General features: G+C 52.8%; 1 protein-coding gene across 1 annotated transcript in view; it reads left to right on the top strand.

The window, feature by feature from the left end:
• SPEF1 (sperm flagellar and cilia associated 1) overlaps positions 1 to 20,880 on the top strand; it is a 101,299-nt gene that overhangs the window by 42,291 nt on the left and 38,128 nt on the right. Inside the window, exons 3-4 of the mRNA XM_083158440.1 lie at positions 4,861 to 5,005; positions 12,547 to 12,589. Coding sequence (XP_083014566.1) covers positions 4,861 to 5,005; positions 12,547 to 12,589 — 188 coding nt within the window. The remainder of the gene's footprint in view (positions 1 to 4,860; positions 5,006 to 12,546; positions 12,590 to 20,880) is intronic.

Here is a 20,880-nt window from a genome sequence, read left to right as displayed (position 1 = left end):
GGTGAGTACCCCCGTCCTTCCCTCTATCCCTGTCCCATCCTCGTTCTCACCCAGCAGAAGTCAGTAACTGGACCGTACTGAACCGGTGAGTTCCCCCCGTCCTTCCCTCTATCCCTGTCCCATCCTCGTTCTCACCCAGCAGAAGTCAGCAACTGGACCGTACTGAACCGGTGAGTATCCCGTCCTTCCCTCTATCCCTGTCCCATCCTCGTTCTCACCCAGCAGAAGTCAGTAACTGGACCGTACTGAACCGGTGAGTTCCCCCCGTCCTTCCCTCTATCCCTGTCCCATCCTCGTTCTCGCCCAGCAGAAGTCAGTAACTGGACCATACTGAACCGGTGAGTACCCCGTCCTTCCCTCTATCCCTGTCCCATCCTCGTTCTCACCCAGCAGAAGTCAGTAACTGGACCGTACTGAACCGGTGAGTACCCCCGTCCTTCCCGCTATCCCTGTCCCATCCTCGTTCTCGCCCAGCAGAAGTCAGTAACTGGACCGTACTGAACCGGTGAGTACCCCCGTCCTTCCCTCTATTCCTGTCCCATCCTCGTTCTCGCCCAGCAGAAGTCAGTAACTGGACCGTACTGAACCGGTGAGTACCCCCGTCCTTCCCTCTATCCCTGTCCCATCACCGTTCTCGCCCAGCAGAAGTCAGTAACTGGACCGTACTGAACCGGTGAGTTCCCCCGTCCTTCCCTCTATCCCTGTCCCATCCCCGTTCTCACCCAGCAGAAGTCAGTAATTGGACCGTACTGAACCGGTGAGTACCCCCGTCCTTCCCTCTATCCCTGTCCCATCCTCGTTCTCACCCAGCAGAAGTCAGTAACTGGACCGTACTGAACCGGTGAGTACCCCGTCCTTCCCTCTATCCCTGTCCCATCCTCGTTCTCGCCCAGCAGAAGTCAGTAACTGGACCGTACTGAACCGGTGAGTTCCCCCGTCCTTCCCTCTATCCCTGTCCCATGCCCGTTCTCGCCCAGCAGAAGTCAGTTACTGGACCGTACTGAACCGGTGAGTACCCCCGTCCTTCCCGCTATCCCTGTCCCATCCCCGTTCTCGCCCAGCAGAAGTCAGTTACTGGACCGTACTGAACCGGTGAGTTCCCCCGTCCTTCCCTCTATCCCTGTCCCATCACCGTTCTCGCCCAGCAGAAGTCAGTAACTGGACCGTACTGAACCGGTGAGTTCCCCCGTCCTTCCCTCTATCCCTGTCCCATCCTCGTTCTCGCCCAGCAGAAGTCAGTAACTGGACCGTACTGAACCGGTGAGTTCCCCCGTCCTTCCCTCTATCCCTGTCCCACCCTCGTTCTCACCCAGCAGAAGTCAGTAACTGGACCGTACTGAACCGGTGAGTTCCCCGTCCTACCCTCTATCCCTGTCCCATCCTCGTTCTCACCCAGCAGAAGTCAGTAACTGGACCGTACTGAACCGGTGAGTACCCCATCCTTCCCTCTATCCCTGTCCCATCCTCGTTCTCACCCAGCAGAAGTCAGTAACTGGACCGTACTGAACCGGTGAGTACCCCCGTCCTTCCCTCTATCCCTGTCCCATCCTCGTTCTCACCCAGCAGAAGTCAGTAACTGGACCGTACTGAACCGGTGAGTTCCCCCGTCCTTCCCTCTATCCCTGTCCCATCACCGTTCTCGCCCAGCAGAAGTCAGTAACTGGACCGTACTGAACCGGTGTGTACCCCGTCCTTCCCTCTATCCCTGTCCCATCCCCGTTCTCGCCCAGCAGAAGTCAGTAACTGGACCGTACTGAACCGGTGAGTTCCCCCGTCCTTCCCTCTATCCCTGTCCCATCACCGTTCTCGCCCAGCAGAAGTCAGTAACTGGACCGTACTGAACCGGTGAGTACCCCCGTCCTTCCCTCTATCCCTGTCCCATCCTCGTTCTCACCCAGCAGAAGTCAGTAACTGGACCGTACTGAACCGGTGAGTACCCCCGTCCTTCCCTCTATCCCTGTCCCATCCTCGTTCTCACCCAGCAGAAGTCAGTAACTGGACCGTACTGAACCGGTGAGTACCCCCGTCCTTCCCTCTATCCCTGTCCCATCCTCGTTCTCGCCCAGCAGAAGTCAGTAACTGGACCGTACTGAACCGGTGAGTACCCCCGTCCTTCCCTCTATCCCTGTCCCATCCTCGTTCTCGCCCAGCAGAAGTCAGTAACTGGACCGTACTGAACCGGTGAGTACCCCCGTCCTTCCCTCTATCCCTGTCCCATCCTCGTTCTCACCCAGCAGAAGTCAGTAACTGGACCGTACTGAACCGGTGAGTACCCCCCGTCCTTCCCTCTATCCCTGTCCCATCCCCGTTCTCACCCAGCAGAAGTCAGTAACTGGACCGTACTGAACCGGTGAGTACCCCCGTCCTTCCCTCTATCCCTGTCCCATCCTCGTTCTCGCCCAGCAGAAGTCAGTAACTGGACCGTACTGAACCGGTGAGTTCCCCCGTCCTTCCCTCTATCCCTGTCCCACCCTCGTTCTCACCCAGCAGAAGTCAGTAACTGGACCGTACTGAACCGGTGAGTACCCCCGTCCTTCCCTCTATCCCTGTCCCATCCCCGTTCTCACCCAGCAGAAGTCAGTAACTGGACCGTACTGAACTGGTGAGTACCCCCGTCCTTCCCGCTATCCCTGTCCCATCCTCGTTCTCGCCCAGCAGAAGTCAGTAACTGGACCGTACTGAACCGGTGAGTACCCCCGTCCTTCCCTCTATCCCTGTCCCATCCTCGTTCTCACCCAGCAGAAGTCAGTAACTGGACCGTACTGAACCGGTGAGTACCCCCGTCCTTCCCGCTATCCCATCCTCATCCCTCTCAGTTGCAGCTGTGTGTATATGATTATTTATGCTGCTATTGTCCCGCCCGCTGGTGTACAAGGACTGAGGTATCACTGCATGCAGTAATAGTGCACAGGATTCCCCAGACTCCACCATTGGCCCTTGGCTGATGTAGCTTTGCTCTCTGACTCTGGGCTGTGTGCATGCCTGCTGGAACACCGAGGGGTTGGCCCTACACACTGAGAGATTTGTGCCAGAGATTCAGCATGAGAGAATCTCTTGCAGAAAGTGTTTAGGCGACTTAAGGGGAATATTTTCTTGGACCGTTCCTGGTTCCCAAAATACGGGGGTCAAAAGGAATAGGGGTCTCCCGTATTTTGGAAACCAGCACCAGACACATACCCATCATGGTAATGTTACACCCCAGGGACAAAGTACTACTTCTGTGGCTGATAAGCCACAGGCCCGGTCCCTGGGGGAGTGGGGCCCCCCAATAAAGCCCCCCCCCCCTCCAGGATGCCACTGGCCCGGGCTGAAGCCCGAGTCTGTCCCCGGTACCCCAGGGCGGTGGGCACCAGGCTGATGGAGAATATTAAAAACATTGGGGGCCAGTGCTCCCCCCCCCCAAACAAATAAACGTTGGCAATATAATGCCCCCCCCCCCAAATGCCAGTGACTGTTCCACAGAGTGAAGATGGCAGGAGGGGCGGGGTCTGGGTGGAGCCACGGCAGCTTCCAGAGTGAAGATGGCAGGAGGGCGGGGTCTGGGTGGAGTCACGGCAGCTTCCAGAGTGAAGATGGCAGGAGGGGCGGGGTCTGGGTGGAGTCACAGGGATGCTTCTGTAATTGCTCTGAAGGCCACACATGCGGGAGATGTGCAGGACCTGAGCGACTGCACGGAAATCATCAGACGGGGCCCTTTTGAATTTGAGGGTAGATTAAGACTGGTAAGGCCGCGCATTTAAGTTGCTGTGTGGTCTACACACATATATATATATGTGTGTGTGTGTGTGTGTGTATATATATGTATGTATGTATGTATAACGTTGCACAACCTCTGCACATGTCCCATCATTGGGGCTTATTCTGCATTGGAGCTTGTCCTAGTTTGCCTGATGTGGAACCAGTGGGCGGTCTGAGGAAGGGGCTGTGAGTGTCCGTAACTCAGCTAATAATAGTTATTCTTGTGACCGTGTGTCTCAGGTCTGTCACCAGGTGACGCAATGATGGGTCGCATCAGCCGTGGAGCTGTCTCCTGCATATAATCACTGTAAGATAAGGGGTCGGATACAGAGATATCTGCCCGCTCCTGTGCCTCAGCCGCACCCCTCCTGTGCCTCAGCCGCACCCCTCCTGTGCCTCAGCCGCACCCCTCCTGTGCCTCAGCCGCACCCCTCCTGTGACTCAGCCGCACCCCTCCTGTGACTCAGCCGCACCCCTCCTGTGACTCAGCTGCACCCCTCCTGTGCCTCAGCCGCACCCCTCCTGTGCATCAGCCGCACCCCTCCTGTGCCTCAGCCACACCCCTGTGGACACATCCTCCGGTGCATCTTTACTGGCCAGCTGTGTGATTTTGCTGACCCCATTTCCTGGCTGTGCTGAAGCATGGCAACTGTCCGGTGGTCCCTTGGATTCATTATCCGATGCTGCACCTTCGGACACAGCAGTGCAGCAGAGAAGCCAGCACTGGATATCTTTATCTTGTTGCACCTCTGACTTGGCCCCATTGGCAGAAGGAAGCTTTCTAAACACACATTCCCCACCTCATGTAAAGACTCCTGTCTCTTCCTGCTTGCAGCTGCCCTTTGTCAGATCTATACACATAGGAGAAGCCGTGGCCGCTGGGCATCCTTTTATACTGAATGTTGTGGCTACAGCGCTTCTACAATCATTCTAAATGTTGTTATGGTCACAGAAGGAGGTTTCCGGGCAATTGGAGACCCCCCCCCCCTTATTAGCCTATGCAGAGCCAGTATGTGCCGCCTTGTACTTCTCTATGTATGACGGTGACATTAGTATAGATCTAGCAGTATCCCACCAGGCTGCCACCTTCTCTGAGTCACCCAAATGTTCTCTTGTTCTTAGGAAAGTTCTCGGCAAAATCAACTTTTCTGTTCCGGACGATGTGATCCGTAAGATCATTCAGTGCTCGCCTGGGGTTGTGGAACTGGTGCTCTATACACTGAAACAGAAGATCGAGGAGAAACAGACGGGTGCAGAGTCTCCCCAGGTAACGCCGCCATGCCCACTTACCAGCCACTTCATTACCCCTACCCTAGTAGCGCCCACTTACCAGCCACTTCATTACCCCAACCCTAGTGGCGCCCACTTACCAGCCACTTCATTACCCCTACCCTAGTAGCGCCCACTTACCAGCCACTTCATTACCCCTACCCTAGTAGCGCCCACTTACCAGCCACTTCATTACCCCAACCCTAGTGGCGCCCACTTACCAGCCACTTCATTACCCCTACCCTAGTAGCGCCCACTTACCAGCCACTTCATTACCCCTACCCTAGTAGCGCCCACTTACCAGCCCCTTCATTACCCCTACCCTAGTAGCGCCCACTTACCAGCCACTTCATTACCCCAACCCTAGTAGCGCCCACTTACCAGCCACTTCATTACCCCTACCCTAGTAGCGCCCACTTACCAGCCCCTTCATTACCCCTACCCTAGTAGCGCACACTTACCAGCCACTTCATTACCCCTACCCTAGTAGCGCCCACTTACCAGCCACTTCATTACCCCAACCCTAGTAGCGCCCACTTACCAGCCACTTCATTACCCCTACCCTAGTAGCGCCCACTTACCAGCCACTTCATTACCCCTACCCTAGTAGCGCCCACTTACCAGCCACTTCATTAACCCTACCCTAGTAGCGCCCACTTACCAGCCACTTCATTAACCCTACCCTAGTAGCGCCCACTTACCAGCCACTTCATTACCCCTACCCTAGTAGCGCCCACTTACCAGCCACTTCATTACCCCCTACCCTAGTAGCGCCCACTTACCAGCCACTTCATTAACCTACCCTAGTAGCGCCCACTTACCAGCCACTTCATTACCCCTACCCTAGTAGCGCACACTTACCAGCCACTTCATTACCCCTACCCTAGTGGCGCCCACTTACCAGCCACTTCATTACCCCTACCCTAGTAGCGCCCACTTACCAGCCACTTCCATACCCCTACCCTAGTGGCGCCCACTTACCAGCCATTCATTACCCCTACCCTAGTAGCGCCCACTTACCAGCCACTTCATTACCCCTACCCTAGTGGCGCCCACTTACCAGCCACTTCATTACCCCAACCCTAGTAGCGCCCACTTACCAGCCACTTCATTACCCCTACCCTAGTGGCGCCCACTTACCAGCCACTTCATTACCCCTACCCTAGTGGCGCACACTTACCAGCCACTTCATTACCCCTACCCTAGTGGCGCCCACTTACCAGCCACTTCCATACCCCTACCCTAGTGGCGCCCACTTACCAGCCACTTCATTACTCCTACCCTAGTAGCGCCCACTTACCAGCCACTTCATTACCCCTACCCTAGTAGCGCCCACTTACCAGCCACTTCATTACCCCTACCCTAGTAGCGCCCACTTACCAGCCACTTCATTACCCCTACCCTAGTGGCGCCCACTTACCAGCCACTTCATTACCCCTACCCTAGTAGCGCTCACTTACCAGCCACTTCATTACCCCTACCCTAGTAGCGCTCACTTACCAGCCACTTCATTACCCCTACCCTAGTGGCGCTCACTTACCAGCCACTTCATTACCCCTACCCTAGTGGCACCCACTTACCAGCCACTTCATTACCCCTACCCTAGTGGCGCCCACTTACCAGCCACTTCATTACCCCTACCCTAGTAGCGCATACGCCATTCTAACATTACACAACAGAACAAGTCTATAGCTCATATACTGGGAGTTATAGCCTAATCGTATCCCATACCCTACCTACAAAACCTTACTACCCTCCCCCCCGCACTGCAGCCTAACCCCAACCCTACCCCCCTCTGCAGCCTAACACTAACCCTCCCCGCTAATGTCCAACCCTAACCCCCATTCCCCGCCTACTAAACCTTACTACCCCCCTCTGCAGCCTAACACTAACCCTCCCCACTAATGCCTAACTCCCATACCCCGCCTCCTACTAAACCTTACTACCCCCCCTGACTTCAGCCTAACCCCAACCCTACACCCCTCTGCAGCCTAACACTAACCCCCATACCCCGCCTACTAAACCTAACCACACCCCCCACAGTACAGCCGGTACTTGTTTCCTATCTGGGCGCCCATCGCGGGCATCGCGGGTACATCGCATGTCATTATAATGACATGCGATGCGACCGACGCGATGCCCGCGATTTTCCCATAGAGAACAATGTTAAATGCCTCAATTTACCCGCGATGACCGCGATTTACCATAGGAAACAATGTTAAATGGATCAATTTCCCCAAATTATCATAGGGAACAATGGGAAATGTGGCAAAAACACCCCTGAACATAAAAATGTCCCCCCAAAAGTAGTTGACGCCACCCCGCCATCAACGTGAACCCGAAGCGTGGCGAGCACAGCGAGCCCGCGAGGGGCGGCGGTACGCGTCCTCCGACCTTTTCATGCCCTACTATCCACTAGGGCGTGGAGTGAGAATAGAATAGTGTGGCGAGCGCACGCGGATACCTTCACAGTTATACGCGTCCCCTCGCGGGCTTCCCAGGTGTCCATGGCGACGTGGACACCTGGGAAGCCCGCGAAGGGACGCGTTTACCTGTGAAGGTATCCGCGTCCCCTCGCGGGGCTCGCTGCGCTCGCCTCGCTGCGCTCGCCACACTATTCTATTCTCACTCCACGCCCTAGTGGATAGTAGGGCATGAAAAGGTCAGAGGACGTGGGCTCGCTGCGCTCGCCACGCTTCGGGTTCACGTTGATGGCGGGGTGGCGTTAACTACTTTTGGGGGGACATTTTTATGTTCAGGGGTGTTTTTGCCACATTTCCCATTGTTCCCTATGATAATTTGGGGAAATTGATCCATTTAACATTGTTTCCTATGGTAAATCGCGGTCATCGCGGGTAAATTGAGGCATTTAACATTGTTCTCTATGGGAAAATCGCAGGCATCGCGTCTGGCCCATCGCACCCGATTTTTTATCGGCCGCGATGGCCACGATTTTACCCCCGATGCCCGCGATTAAAATCGTGGGCGCCCAGATAGGAAACAAGTACCGTACAGCCTAACCCCAACCCTACCCCCCTCTGCAGCCTAACACTAACTCTCCATGATAATGCCTAACCCCCCATACCCCGCCTACTAAACCTAACCACACCCCACACTGCAGCCTATCACTAACCCTCCCTGCTAATGTCTAACCCTAACCCGCGAATCGTGGAACTCTTTCCCCCCTCTGAGCGGCACCAGCATTGTGTGAGGACTGGGGAGTCGGGACCTGGTACTTCCTCCCAGACGTGTGGTGACTGCAGTCACTAGAAGGTGCTCCTATCGTGCGGGGGGGTGTGTCAGTCACTAGAAGGTGCTCCTATCGTGCGGGGGGGTGTGTGTGGCAGTCATTAGGAGGTGCCTGTGCACCCAGTACACACGCCTATGCCCACAACCCCTCTGTCTCTGTAGCGGCCTCCTGCACTAGAAACGTCCTCAGTGCAGGAGGCCGGCGACCATGTTTCTGCAGACCAGTCGGAGACCTGTGGCCGCTCGCACAGGACAACATTTTAGTAGCTCTTCCACAGGTTTCATTTTCCAAAAGTAGCTCACACCCTGACAAAGGTTGGGTTATGGTATATCAGACTCCTCCCATCACTCTGTGCCCCCACAATGCTGCCATGTATGTGCTGTCTGCTGACTACACGTGTGATGTGATGGGTTATGGTATATTAGACTCCTCCTATCACTCTGTGCCCCCACAATGCTGCCATGTATGTGCTGTCTGCTGACTACACCTGTGATGTGATGGGTTATGGTATATTAGGCTCCTCCCATCACTCTGTGCCCCCACAATGCTGCCATGTATGTGCTGTCTGCTGACTACACGTGTGATGTGATGGGTTATGGTATATTAGACTCCTCCCATCACTCTGTGCCCCCACAATGCTGCCATGTATATGCCGTCTGCTGACTACACATGTGATGTGATGGGTTATGGTATATCAGACTCCTCTCATCACTCTGTGCCTCCACAATGCTGCCATGTATGTGCTGTCTGCTGACTACACGTGTGGTGTGGTGTGATGGGTATGGTATATTAGACTCCTCCCATCACTCTGTGCCCCCACAATGCTGCCATGTATGTGCTGTCTGCTGACTACACGTGTGATGTGATGGGTTATGGTATATTAGACTCCTCCCATCACTCTGTGCCTCCACAATGCTGCCATGTATGTGCTGTCTGCTGACTACACCTGTGATGTGATGGGTTATGGTATATTAGACTCCTCCCATCACTCTGTGCCTCCACAATGCTGCCATGTATGTGCTGCCTGCTGACTACACATGTGATGTGATGGGTTATGATATATTAGACTCCTCCCATCACTCTGTGCCCCCACAATGCTGCCATGTATATGCCGTCTGCTGACTACACCTGTGATGTGATGGGTTATGGTATATTAGACTCCTCCCATCACTCTGTGCCTCCACAATGCTGCCATGTATGTGCTGCCTGCTGACTACACATGTGATGTGATGGGTTATGATATATTAGACTCCTCCCATCACTCTGTGCCCCCACAATGCTGCCATGTATATGCCGTCTGCTGACTACACATGTGATGTGATGGGTTATGGTATATTAGACTCTTCCCATCACTCTGTGCCTCCTCAATGCTGCCATGTAGGTGCTGTCTGCTGACTACACGTGTGATGTGATGGGTTATGGTATATCAGACTCCTCTCATCACTCTGTGCCTTCACAATGCTGCCATGTCTGTGCTGTTTGCTGACTACACGTGTGATGTGATGGGTTATGGTATATCAGACTCCTCCCATCACTCTGTGCCTCCACAATGCTGCCATGTATGTGCTGTCTGCTGACTACACGGGTGATGTGATGGGTTATGGTATATTAGACTCCTCCCATCACTCTGTGCCTCCACAATGCAGTCATGTCTGTGCTGTTTGCTGACTACACGTGTGATGTGATGGGTTATGGTATATTAGGCTCCTCCCATCACTCTGTGCCTCCACAATGCTGCCATGTATGTGCTGTCTGCTGACTACACGTGTGATGTGATGGGTTATGGTATATCAGACTCCTCCCATCATTCTGTGCCAGACAATGCTGCCATGTGTGTGTGTGCTGTTTGCTGACTACACGTGTGATGTGATGGGTTATGGTATATTAGGCTCCTCCCATCACTCTGTGCCTCCACAATGCTGCCATGTATGTGCTGTCTGCTGACTACACGTGTGATGTGATGGGTTATGGTATATTAGGCTCCTCCCATCACTCTGTGCCACCACAATGCTGCCATGTATGTGCTGTCTGCTGACTACACGTGTGATGTGATGGGTTATGGTATATTAGGCTCCTCCCATCACTCTGTGCCTCCACAGTTCTGCCATGTATGTGCTGTCTGCTGACTACACAAGTGGTGTGATGGGTATGGTATATTAGACTCCTCCCATCACTCTGTGCCTTCACAGTGCTGCCATGTATGTGCTGTCTGCTGACTACACATGTGATGTGATGGGTTATGGTATATCAGTCTCCTCCCATCACTCTGTGCCTCCACAATGCTGCCATGTATGTGCTGTCTGCTGACTACACGTGTGATGTGATGGGTTATGGTATATTAGACTCCTCCCATCACTCTGTGCCTCCACAGTGCTGCCATGCATGTGCTGTCTGTTGACTACACGTGTGATGTGATGGGTTATGGTATATTAGACTCCTGCCATCATTCTGTGCCCCCACAATGCTGCCATGCATGTGCTGTCTGCTGACTACACATGTGATGTGATGGGTTATGGTATATTAGACTCCTCCCATCACTCTGTGCCCCCACAATGCTGCCATGCATGTGCTGTTTGCTGACTACACGTGTGACGTGATGGGTTATGGTATATCAGACTACTCCCATCACTCTGTGCCTCCACAATGCTGCCATGTATGTGCTGTCTGCTGACTACACATGTGATGTGATGGGTTATGGTATATCAGACTCCTCCCATCACTCCTCCACAATGCTGCCATGTATGTGCTGTCTGCTGACTACACGTGTGATGTGATGGGTTATGGTATATCAGACTCCTCCCATCACTCTGTGTCTCCACAATGCTGCCATGTATGTGCTGTCTGCTGACTACACCTGTGATGTGATGGGTTATGGTATATTAGACTCCTCCCATCACTCTGTGCCTCCACAATGCTGCCATGTATGTGCTGTCTGCTGACTACCCGTGTGATGTGATGGGTTATGGTATATTAGACTCCTTCCATCACTCTGTGCCCCCACAATGCTGCCATGTATGTGCTGTCTGCTGACTACACGTGTGATGTGATGGGTTATGGTATATTAGACTCCTCCCATCACTCTGTGCCCCCACAATGCTGCCATGCATGTGCTGTTTGCTGACTACACGTGTGATGTGATAGGTTATGGTATATTCGACTCCTCCCATCACTCTGTGCCTCCACAATGCTGCCATGTATGTGCCGTCTGCTGACTACACATGTGATGGGTTATGGTATATCAGACTCCTCCCATCACTCTGTGCCTCCACAATGCTGCCATGTATGTGCTGTCTGCTGACTACACATGTGATGTGATGGGTTATGGTATATCAGACTCCTCCCATCACTCCTCCACAATGCTGCCATGTATGTGCTGTCTGCTGACTACACGTGTGATGTGATGGGTTATGGTATATTAGACTCCTCCCATCACTCTGTGCCACCACAATGCTGCCATGTCTGTGCTGTCTGCTGACTACACGTGTGATGTGATGGGTTATGGTATATTAGACTCCTCCCATCACTCTGTGCCTCCACAATGCTGCCATGTATGTGCTGTCTGCTGACTACCCGTGTGATGTGATGGGTTATGGTATATTAGACTCCTTCCATCACTCTGTGCCTCCACAATGCTGCCATGTATGTGCTGTCTTTCCCTATTACACGTGTGATGTGATGGGTTATGGTATATCAGACTCCACCCATCATGTTGTGCCTCCACAATGCTGCCATGTATGTGCTGTCTGCTGACTACACGTGTGATGTGACGGGTTATGGTATATCAGACTCCTCCCATCACTCTGTGCCCCCACAATGTTGCCACTTATGTGCTGTCTGCACATGTGATGGGTTATGGTATATCAGACTCCTCCCATCACTCTGTTCCCCCACAATGCTGCCATGTATGTGCTGTCTGCTGACCAAACATGTGATGGGTTATGGTATATCAGACTCCTCCCATCACTCTGTGCCTCCACAATGCTGCCATGTATATGCTGTCTGCTGACTACACGTGTGATGGGATGGGTTATGGTATATCAGACTCCTCCCATCACTCTGTGCCCCCACAATGCTGCCATGTATGTGCTGTCTGCTGACTACACGTGTGATGTGATGACCTTCTGCAGTAACTTGCTGGGGTCCTGTAATTTTTTTTATTGTCTGATGGGGTCACAGAGCAAAATAGTTTGAGTACCGCTACTGCAGGACATAGGGCGTGGCCTGTGGATGAGGGTGTGGCCAAGTGACAAGTCCTTTAACCCCTTTCCATGTTCCCTCTCTTCTTACAGGCAATGAGTCCACGTACAGAAAGGAATAACCACACGGATAAAGGTAACATTGATGGTACCAGGCTGGCTTCTCTTGTGTCACTTACTCTCTCTATGGCAGCAGTTATTTCCTAAATTCAATGAGTCCATATATAGCAATACAAGAACACATAGACTGTGTCGCTAATGACCCCCTCCCTCATCCGAGGTCCTCGTTAACGTTCACAATCGCTGCCCCTGCCCCCACCACTCCCTTACCTGCTACCATCGGCAAGTGTGGATGTGTCCCCGCTGCCATCAATTTTGGTGTCAGTGGGGGAGTAGTTTAGTGTGTAGCGGATGTAATAAATAACGACAGATCCGGCCCTGTGCTGACATCACACACCCTCCCCTAATACAGGTATATCCGGCCTGGTGCTGACATCACACACCCTCCCCTAATACAGGTATATCCGGCCTGGTGCTGACATCACACACCCTCCCCTAATACAGGTATATCCGGCCTGGTGCTGACGTCACACACCCTCCCCTAATACAGGCATATCCGACCTGGTGCTGATGTCACGCACCCTCCCCTAATACAGGTGATATTTCTTTATTTAGAACTTGCAACAGAAAGACATCAAGGGCGAAATGTAATAGGGTGCGATTTTTTAGACATGTGCGATTTTTGGTCAAAAACGGCCGAAATCGCACATTTTCCGAAAATCGCACATTTAATAGGTTAAAAATCGCGGTAAAAAGCGCACTTTTTACCGCGAAATCGCACATTTTAAAGATGCGATTTTCAGTCACACTGAAAATCGCATCCAGATGTTTTCCCATAGGAAACTATAGAACTCGCATATGTAATAGGATGCGAGTTCTAAAGTCGCATATGGGACCTTACCAAAAAACGCAAAAAAAATAGACCAGCTTCTTGCTGGCGATTTTTACAGAACCATGCACAAATCTGTGTGATCTGTGCATGGTTCTGTCCAAAAAAAGGCTAAAAGTTAAAGTAAAAAAAAAAAACGGCGTGGGGTCCCCCCTCCAGAGCATAACCAGCCCCGGGCTGAAAGAGCCGGTCCTGGTTTCATAAAATCACAGGAACAAACAAGTTGGGGTTCCGTGCATTTTATAAAACCAGCACCAGGCTCAAGGGCCGGTCCTGGTTCCCAAAATACGGGGGACAAAATGACTAGGGGTCCCCCGTATTTCAAGAACCAGCACCGGGCCCAACCAGCCAGCAGGGTAATGCCACAGCCGGGGGGAGACTTTTTATACAAGTCCCCCCGGCCAAAGCATTTAGCCCTCTGACCGGTCAGCATGGGCAGGGGTCCTGGGGGAGTGGGGACCCCCCCAAAGAAGGGGTCCCCCCCCTCCAGAACTTACCAGCCCATGCTGAAGCCCGGGGCTGTCCTCGATGCCCCTGGGCGGTGGGCATTGAGCTGATATTTGGTGTAAAAAAATAGAGAAACTATTGTTTTTTACTGTGGCACTACAAGTGCCAGCAAGCCTCCCCAGCAAGCTGGGACTTGGAGAACCACAAGTCCCAGCCTGCTGGGCATTAAAGGGCCCGCTGGCACTTGTAGTTCCACAGTTAAAAAAATAGTGCACAAAACACACTGACACACATTTTAAATAAAACTTTAATACACACATTACACACATACTAATACTTACCTATCTTCTTCCCGTAGGTAGCCCTGGTCCTGATGTCCTCCGGTCCTGTGTCGGCGTTCCTCTTCATGTCGACGTCCTTCTTGAAGTCGACGTCCCTGTCGGCGATGGCGTCCGGTGTCCGGGTCCGACGAAATCCATGGAGGAAGCTGTGGAAGGAAACCATACTCACCTGTCCCAGCGCGACGTAGTCCAGGTAAGGGTCTTTGCAAAAAAACAAACCGACACCCGAACCAGACCGGACTGACGGAGACGCACGTGTGTTTGTTTACATCGTGCGGCTCCGCCTCCCGAATGCCGCTATTGGCCGCCTTGCGGCCTAGCGGCTCCTGATTGGCCGCTAGGCCGCAAGGCGGCCAATAGCGGCATTCGGGAGGCGGAGCCGCACGATGTAAACACCGTGCGGCTCTCTGTCCGGCTGGATTCGGGTGTCGGTTTGTTTTTTTGCAAAGACCCTTACCTGGACTACGTCGCGCTGGGACAGGTGAGTATGGTTTCCTTCCACAGCTTCCTCCATGGATTTCGTCGGACCCGGACACCGGACGCCATCGCCGACAGGGACGTCGACTTCAAGAAGGACGTCGACATGAAGAGGAACGCCGACACAGGACCGGAGGACATCAGGACCAGGGCTACCTACGGGAAGAAGATAGGTAAGTATTAGTATGTGTGTAATGTGTGTATTAAAGTTTTATTTAAAATGTGTGTCAGTGTGTTTTGTGCACTATTTTTTTAACTGTGGAACTACAAGTGCCAGCGGGCCCTTTAATGCCCAGCAGGCTGGGACTTGTGGTTCTCCAAGTCCCAGCTTGCTGGGGAGGCTTGCTGGCACTTGTAGTGACACAGTAAAAAACAATAGTTTCTCTATTTTTTTACACCAAATATCAGCTCGATGCCCACCGCCCAGGGGCATCGAGGACAGCCCCGGGCTTCAGCATGGGCTGGTAAGTTCTGGAGGGGGGGGACCCCTTCTTTGGGGGGGTCCCCACTCCCCCAGGACCCCTGCCCATGCTGACCGGTCAGAGGGCTAAATGCTTTGGCCGGGGGGACTTGTATAAAAAGTCTCCCCCCGGCTGTGGCATTACCCTGCTGGCTGGTTGGGCCCGGTGCTGGTTCTTGAAATACGGGGGACCCCTAGTCATTTTGTCCCCCGTATTTTGGGAACCAGGACCGGCCCTTGAGCCTGGTGCTGGTTTTATAAAATGCACGGAACCCCAACTTGTTTGTTCCTGTGATTTTATGAAACCAGGACCGGCTCTTTCAGCCCGGGGCTGGTTATGCTCTGGAGGGGGGACCCCACGCCGTTTTTTTTTTTTATTTTATTTTTTTACCCAAAATCGCATATATGAAAATGCGCACATTTTCATGACTGAAAATGCGCACATTTTCATGACTGGAAATCGCGGCAAATCGCATTTTTTGCCGCTAATTCGCATCTCATTACATATGCGAATTCGCGGCAAAAAACGCGATTTTTAAAGGTGCGATTTCTGGTGAGTTTGGAACTCGTCCAAAAATCGCACCCTATTACATTTCGCCCCAACATTTCATACAGAAAAACGAGTACATACGATTATACATGAGCCCCTTTTCTTGAGTAAAAACATTGTCCATGAAAAGACCGTATAAAGTCCACTTACATCGGTCTTAGAATTAAAAGAAAAGAAAAGCGGGCTTATCACATGAATAATACAACAATACATCAGCTGGAAACATAATGCATCATACAATATCACATAACACAACAAACTTATTTACATGCGGTATTTACAACTGCATGCAAGAGGAAATGATCTGGTGCTACAGGCATATGTAAAACCGCATATTTTGTGTAATGCACATCTAAGGGAGTGAAAGGATAGCAAAGCCACAAGCCAGAGAGACTACCGCAAGTCAGCCGCCCACTCAAGGGGGCCGAAGATGGCTCCACAGCCTGGCCCATCTCCCGGCCTCCATCCGGCGTCTCTCCAGATCCCTCAATTTCCACACCTCGTGCAAAATGTCAGTAACCACCACCACACAGGGGAGGACTTTCTGCCTAATGGATACCTGACACCGTGCATTCCACGTGAAATATCTAACAACTATGCTGACTAAGAACAAAGTGGATAACTCAAACCGACCCGGACGCTTGAACGCCCCATAGGCCCACTCCGGGTAACTGAGCCCCGAAAGGCACGGAATTCCCAAGGCCCTGGAAACTCCCTTGTAAACCTCCACATTGAAGGGACACCTGAGCAGGAAATGGTCCATGAACTCCTCCTCCCCCAGACACTCCTCCCGTGGACAACCACGATCATCGGCATTTCTATGCTTCAGGTTTCCCCTCACGTAGAGTCTCCCATGGAAGGAGAGCCAGGCAATGTCTTGATATTTCAGAGGGATCCTCCCGGAATTAACAAGGGCCAGCCCCTCCGATGACAAATTACCCAGGCAGTCCCTCAGTGACAGCTGTTCCCGGAAGTGGGACTGCAAAACCTTCTTCTCCAGCTCCCTTCTAGAAGAACCTTTGACTGTTCCTGCTTCCAGGCCCAACCGTCTTGTCACCTTCAAGACAGGAGCCACGTAGGCTGGGAGGTATCCACGGCGGAATCGCAAACTTTTAACACTCCCTCCCTCTAACCATGCGTTGAGGAAAGGAGACACCCAGACTCTGAAACCTTCTACCCATCGAGGAGGAGCCTCTAATTGGAGGCTTGACAGATGTAATTTAATACAGGTCATCAAAAAGAATAGCACTGGGTTGACCATACCCAGGCCTCCTTCCCTCCTCGACCTGTAGGTGACAGTCCTCTTGATCAGATTCAGTTTGTTTCCCCAGAGCATCTGGAAAAACAAAGCATAAATCTTTGCCCACCTCGACTCTGGCAAAAGGCACACATAGCTGACGTACAAAAACACAGGGATCAGGTAAGTCTTGATCAGGTCCACCCTTTCCCTGAGGGACAGCTTCCACCTCTTCCAGCGCTCTACCTTCTGGCCGGCCTCTACCAGTCTTGAATCCCAATTTCGAGTTGGCGTAATCGCCCGGGCCAAATTCGATGCCTAAGACTTTGATCACCTGGCTCGCCCGGGGGAGACCATCAGGAAGGTCAAATTCCTGGCCTTCCTCCCCCATCCAGAAAACCTCACTCTTGTCCTGGTTGACCAGGGAACCCGACGCCACCGAGTATTCCTGGATGGCCGATACCACCGCATCCGCCTCCGACGGATCCGACAGGATGACGGTGACATCGTCCGCGTAGGCCACTGCCTCCAGCGAATGTTCCGGGCTCAGCTGGACTCCCCTCACAATGCCACCCTCCAGCCTTCTAATGAAGGGGTCAATGGCAAAAACATACAGGAGGGGGCTTAGAGGGCAGCCCTGCCGAACACCCGAATTCACTGAAAAGGCCGGACCTACCCAACCATTAACAAGAGGGAAGCTCTCGGCTTGCCTGTAGATTACCCGCAGCCAATTTACCACCCTCACTGGGAGGCCATACCTAGCCAGTAGAGCCCACAGGTACTCGTGATTCACCCTGTCAAAAGCCTTTGCCTGATCCAACGCCAGCAAGTACTTTCCCCACTTCTCAGCCCTGCACCGCTCCACGGCCTCCCGGATGCCAAGGACAGCACTAAAAGTGCTCCTGCCTTTCACAGTGCAATGCTGAGAAGGCGAAAGCAAAGACTCGGAAACCTCCATTAGTCTGTTAAAGAGCACCTTTGCCAGAATCTTCCTATCCGTATCAAGAAGGGCGATAGGGCGCCAGTTCTCAATACGGGACGGGTCCTTCCCTTTGGAAAGTAAGATAAGGGCAGACAATCTCATGGAAGGAGGGAGCAAGCCGTCACCCAAGCACTCATTGAATACTTCCGCGAGACGAGGGGCCAAGAGGTCGCAAAAACACTTGAAGAACTCGGAGGTTAACCCATCCAGACCTGGGGCCTTTTTCATAGACAAGGAGCCTATGGCCTTCTTGACCTCGTCCACCGTTATCTCCTCGCCAAGGGATTCAAGAGCACTACCATGGGTCTCGAGACCTGGTGTCTCCAAAAGAAATCGTTCCATCTTCTCTCTGATAGGCGGCTTCTCAGATAGAAGGTCGGAGTAGAAGGTTTGCACGACTCCCAGGATGCCCTCCCGATCCTCACGGAGGACACCCTGGCCATCATACAACCCCCTCACCTCCTTACAGTCACCCGAACTCCTGCAATTCTGGTAGGGATCAGGCGAGTGGTATTTCCCATAATCCCTCTCCAAAATCAAAGAAGTGTATCGGCTGTACTGGTACTCCTTCATCTGAGCCTTCACCCGGGAGATTTCCCCACTATCGCCCCGCTCCGAGATCAGGAAATCTAATTTCTTTCTCAAGGCACAGTAGACACGGTTCCTGACCAAGTTCTCTCTGGCTACGAGGTCGCGAAAAAAGCTGCGAGTCCTTTTTTTACATACCTCCCACCACTCAGACATGTTCCAACCTGCCTCCAAAAGTGACTCCTGAGATTGAAAGAAGTCCCTGAAAGACTGTCTAACCTCTTCCCTCTCAAGGAGCTTGGAGTTCAAGCGCCAAAGGCCCCGGCCCTTCTGAGGGGACTTTGAGGCGTTCAAGGATACACACAGACAAACGTGATCGGAAAACTCTACCGGCCTCAGCTTGGGAACCGAGGTTTTCGAGCTCTCCTTAACAAAAACCCTATCTATTCTACTCCTACAACTACCTCTATGAAAGGTGAACCCCGTGAGGTCTGGGGAGTGTCGAACGTGCACATCCACCAGACCCGACTGCCTAATCATACTCACTAGAAAGAGGGAGTCGTAGCCCAGAGTAGTCCTTGACCCTCCCCTGTCTTTGGGCCTAATTATGGTGTTAAAATCACCGCCAAAGACTATCTGCCGGGCTACAAAGAGATATGGCTTTATCTCTCTGAAAAGACACTTCCTGTCCCATTTAGTCTGGGGACCATAGATATTAACAAGTCTCAGGTCGTGTCCCTTCAGATTGACATCCAAAACCATACACCTGCCTACTTGTACCTCGATGACTCGCTGGATGGTAACTTCGGTGGTAAAAAGAATCCCCAGCCCACCGTACGGCTCGGCAGCCAGAGACCAGAAGGACGGCCCACGCCTCCACTCGGTTTTTGCCTTGTGAATATCCGCGAGCCGCCTCAATCTGGTCTCCTGCAAAAAAACAAAATCTACATTTAAGGAATTGAAAAAATCATAAGCTAACTGCCGAGCACGCACGGACAAGATAGATGCCACATTGTGGGTGGTAAATCTTATGGGCTGGGGGGCCATCCTTCAGAGCCACCGAGCGTAGGGACCAGATCACTTCCTCTTCACACGCTTTTCCTGGAGATCCTCATCCGACCCCCACCTCTTAACACTGACCCCCGGGCCGACATCCTCCTCCTCCACAACCAACAAGATGCCATCTTCCACCCCATCTTCTACCTCAACAACCTTCTTATCTTCCTCAAAGACCTCCTTGTCAGGAACACCGCCCCCAGACACCTGAGCCAGCGATGCCCCCAGAGGAACACCCTGAGGAGTGCTGTCGACCACCAAGGGAGGACCTGGGTCGACATGAGGACCAACGGGGTTCGAGCCATCGGGGTCCGGATCGGGGACAGCACCAGACAGGGGAGGCCCTGTGATGCCTACCTGGCCGTCACCCTGTCCCAGCTGAACCACCGGTCTCGTTACCTTCTGCTCCACCAGCTCATCCTCAACCACGTCCGCCCTCAATTGAGGTGCCAAGTCCTCCACCGTGCATACTTTTTTTTGAACCACAGAGGCGCCCTTTTTCAGGAAGGACCTACACTTCAGAACAAAAGGCTCTACCCCCTCGCTTGCTTTCTCCTGGACAGGACAGGGCTGCTCATCCACCTTCCTTTTCTTCCTTTGTCTCTGCCTCCTCGGCCTCAACACAAGACTGCCGTCTGACTCTTTTACCACATCCCCCTCCCCTTCCGCCTCCTCTTCACTTGTCAGGGAGAAGAAACTATTTGACAGGCTGATCTGCTTATCTGCCCTAACCTTTTTATTCTTCCCTTTCCCCACCAGCTGGAAAGGGACATCTTTCACTCCGTTCTCCCGAACCACCACCCTGTCAGACACACCAGAGGGTCCTTCCTCTACCCTCTGTGATTGGGAGGTCGGGGCCAACAGGGGGCCAGGATTAGGCTGCTGGGGGCCCACGGAAAGGCCCGCCTGGACCACGCCTCCAGCCGACACCACCAACGGAACCCCCACCAGCCCCCTCTCCACCTCCACTGCCGCCCCCTCCAACTCCCCATCTAAAGAGGTGTTGTGGAAAGCCATCGGGCAGCTAGAGAAGGCATGGCCATCATCCCCACACAAATTGCAAACTATTTTGTCACAGTCTTTAGCCACATGCCCGAGACTATTACATTTTGAACACTTTTGACTTGGACAGTCACGACTAAAGTGGCGGAAGTCCCCACACCTATGACACTCTCTAGGCTGGCCGGGGTAAAAGCACTGCACCCTATCCTTGCCTATGAATGCAGCTGATGGTATGTGGCAACCTTCCCTTAAATTCGCATAGACCGCCCATGCCCCACCCCACACATCCCTAGCCCCTGGAACCTTCTCTAAAGGGGATAAAAGCTTCGCCCCATGCCTCTGCAGCCAGAAACAAATATCCGAGGGGCTCAGGGACTCATTCCGGACAAGTACATTCA

Source organism: Crinia signifera, chromosome 1 (genome assembly GCF_055691185.1).
Source record: "Crinia signifera chromosome 1, ASM5569118v1, whole genome shotgun sequence".
In the NCBI taxonomy this organism is placed as follows: Eukaryota; Metazoa; Chordata; class Amphibia; order Anura; family Myobatrachidae; genus Crinia; species Crinia signifera.
The sequence above is the reverse complement of the archived record's forward strand: the minus strand, read 5'-3'. Positions and strand labels throughout refer to the sequence as shown.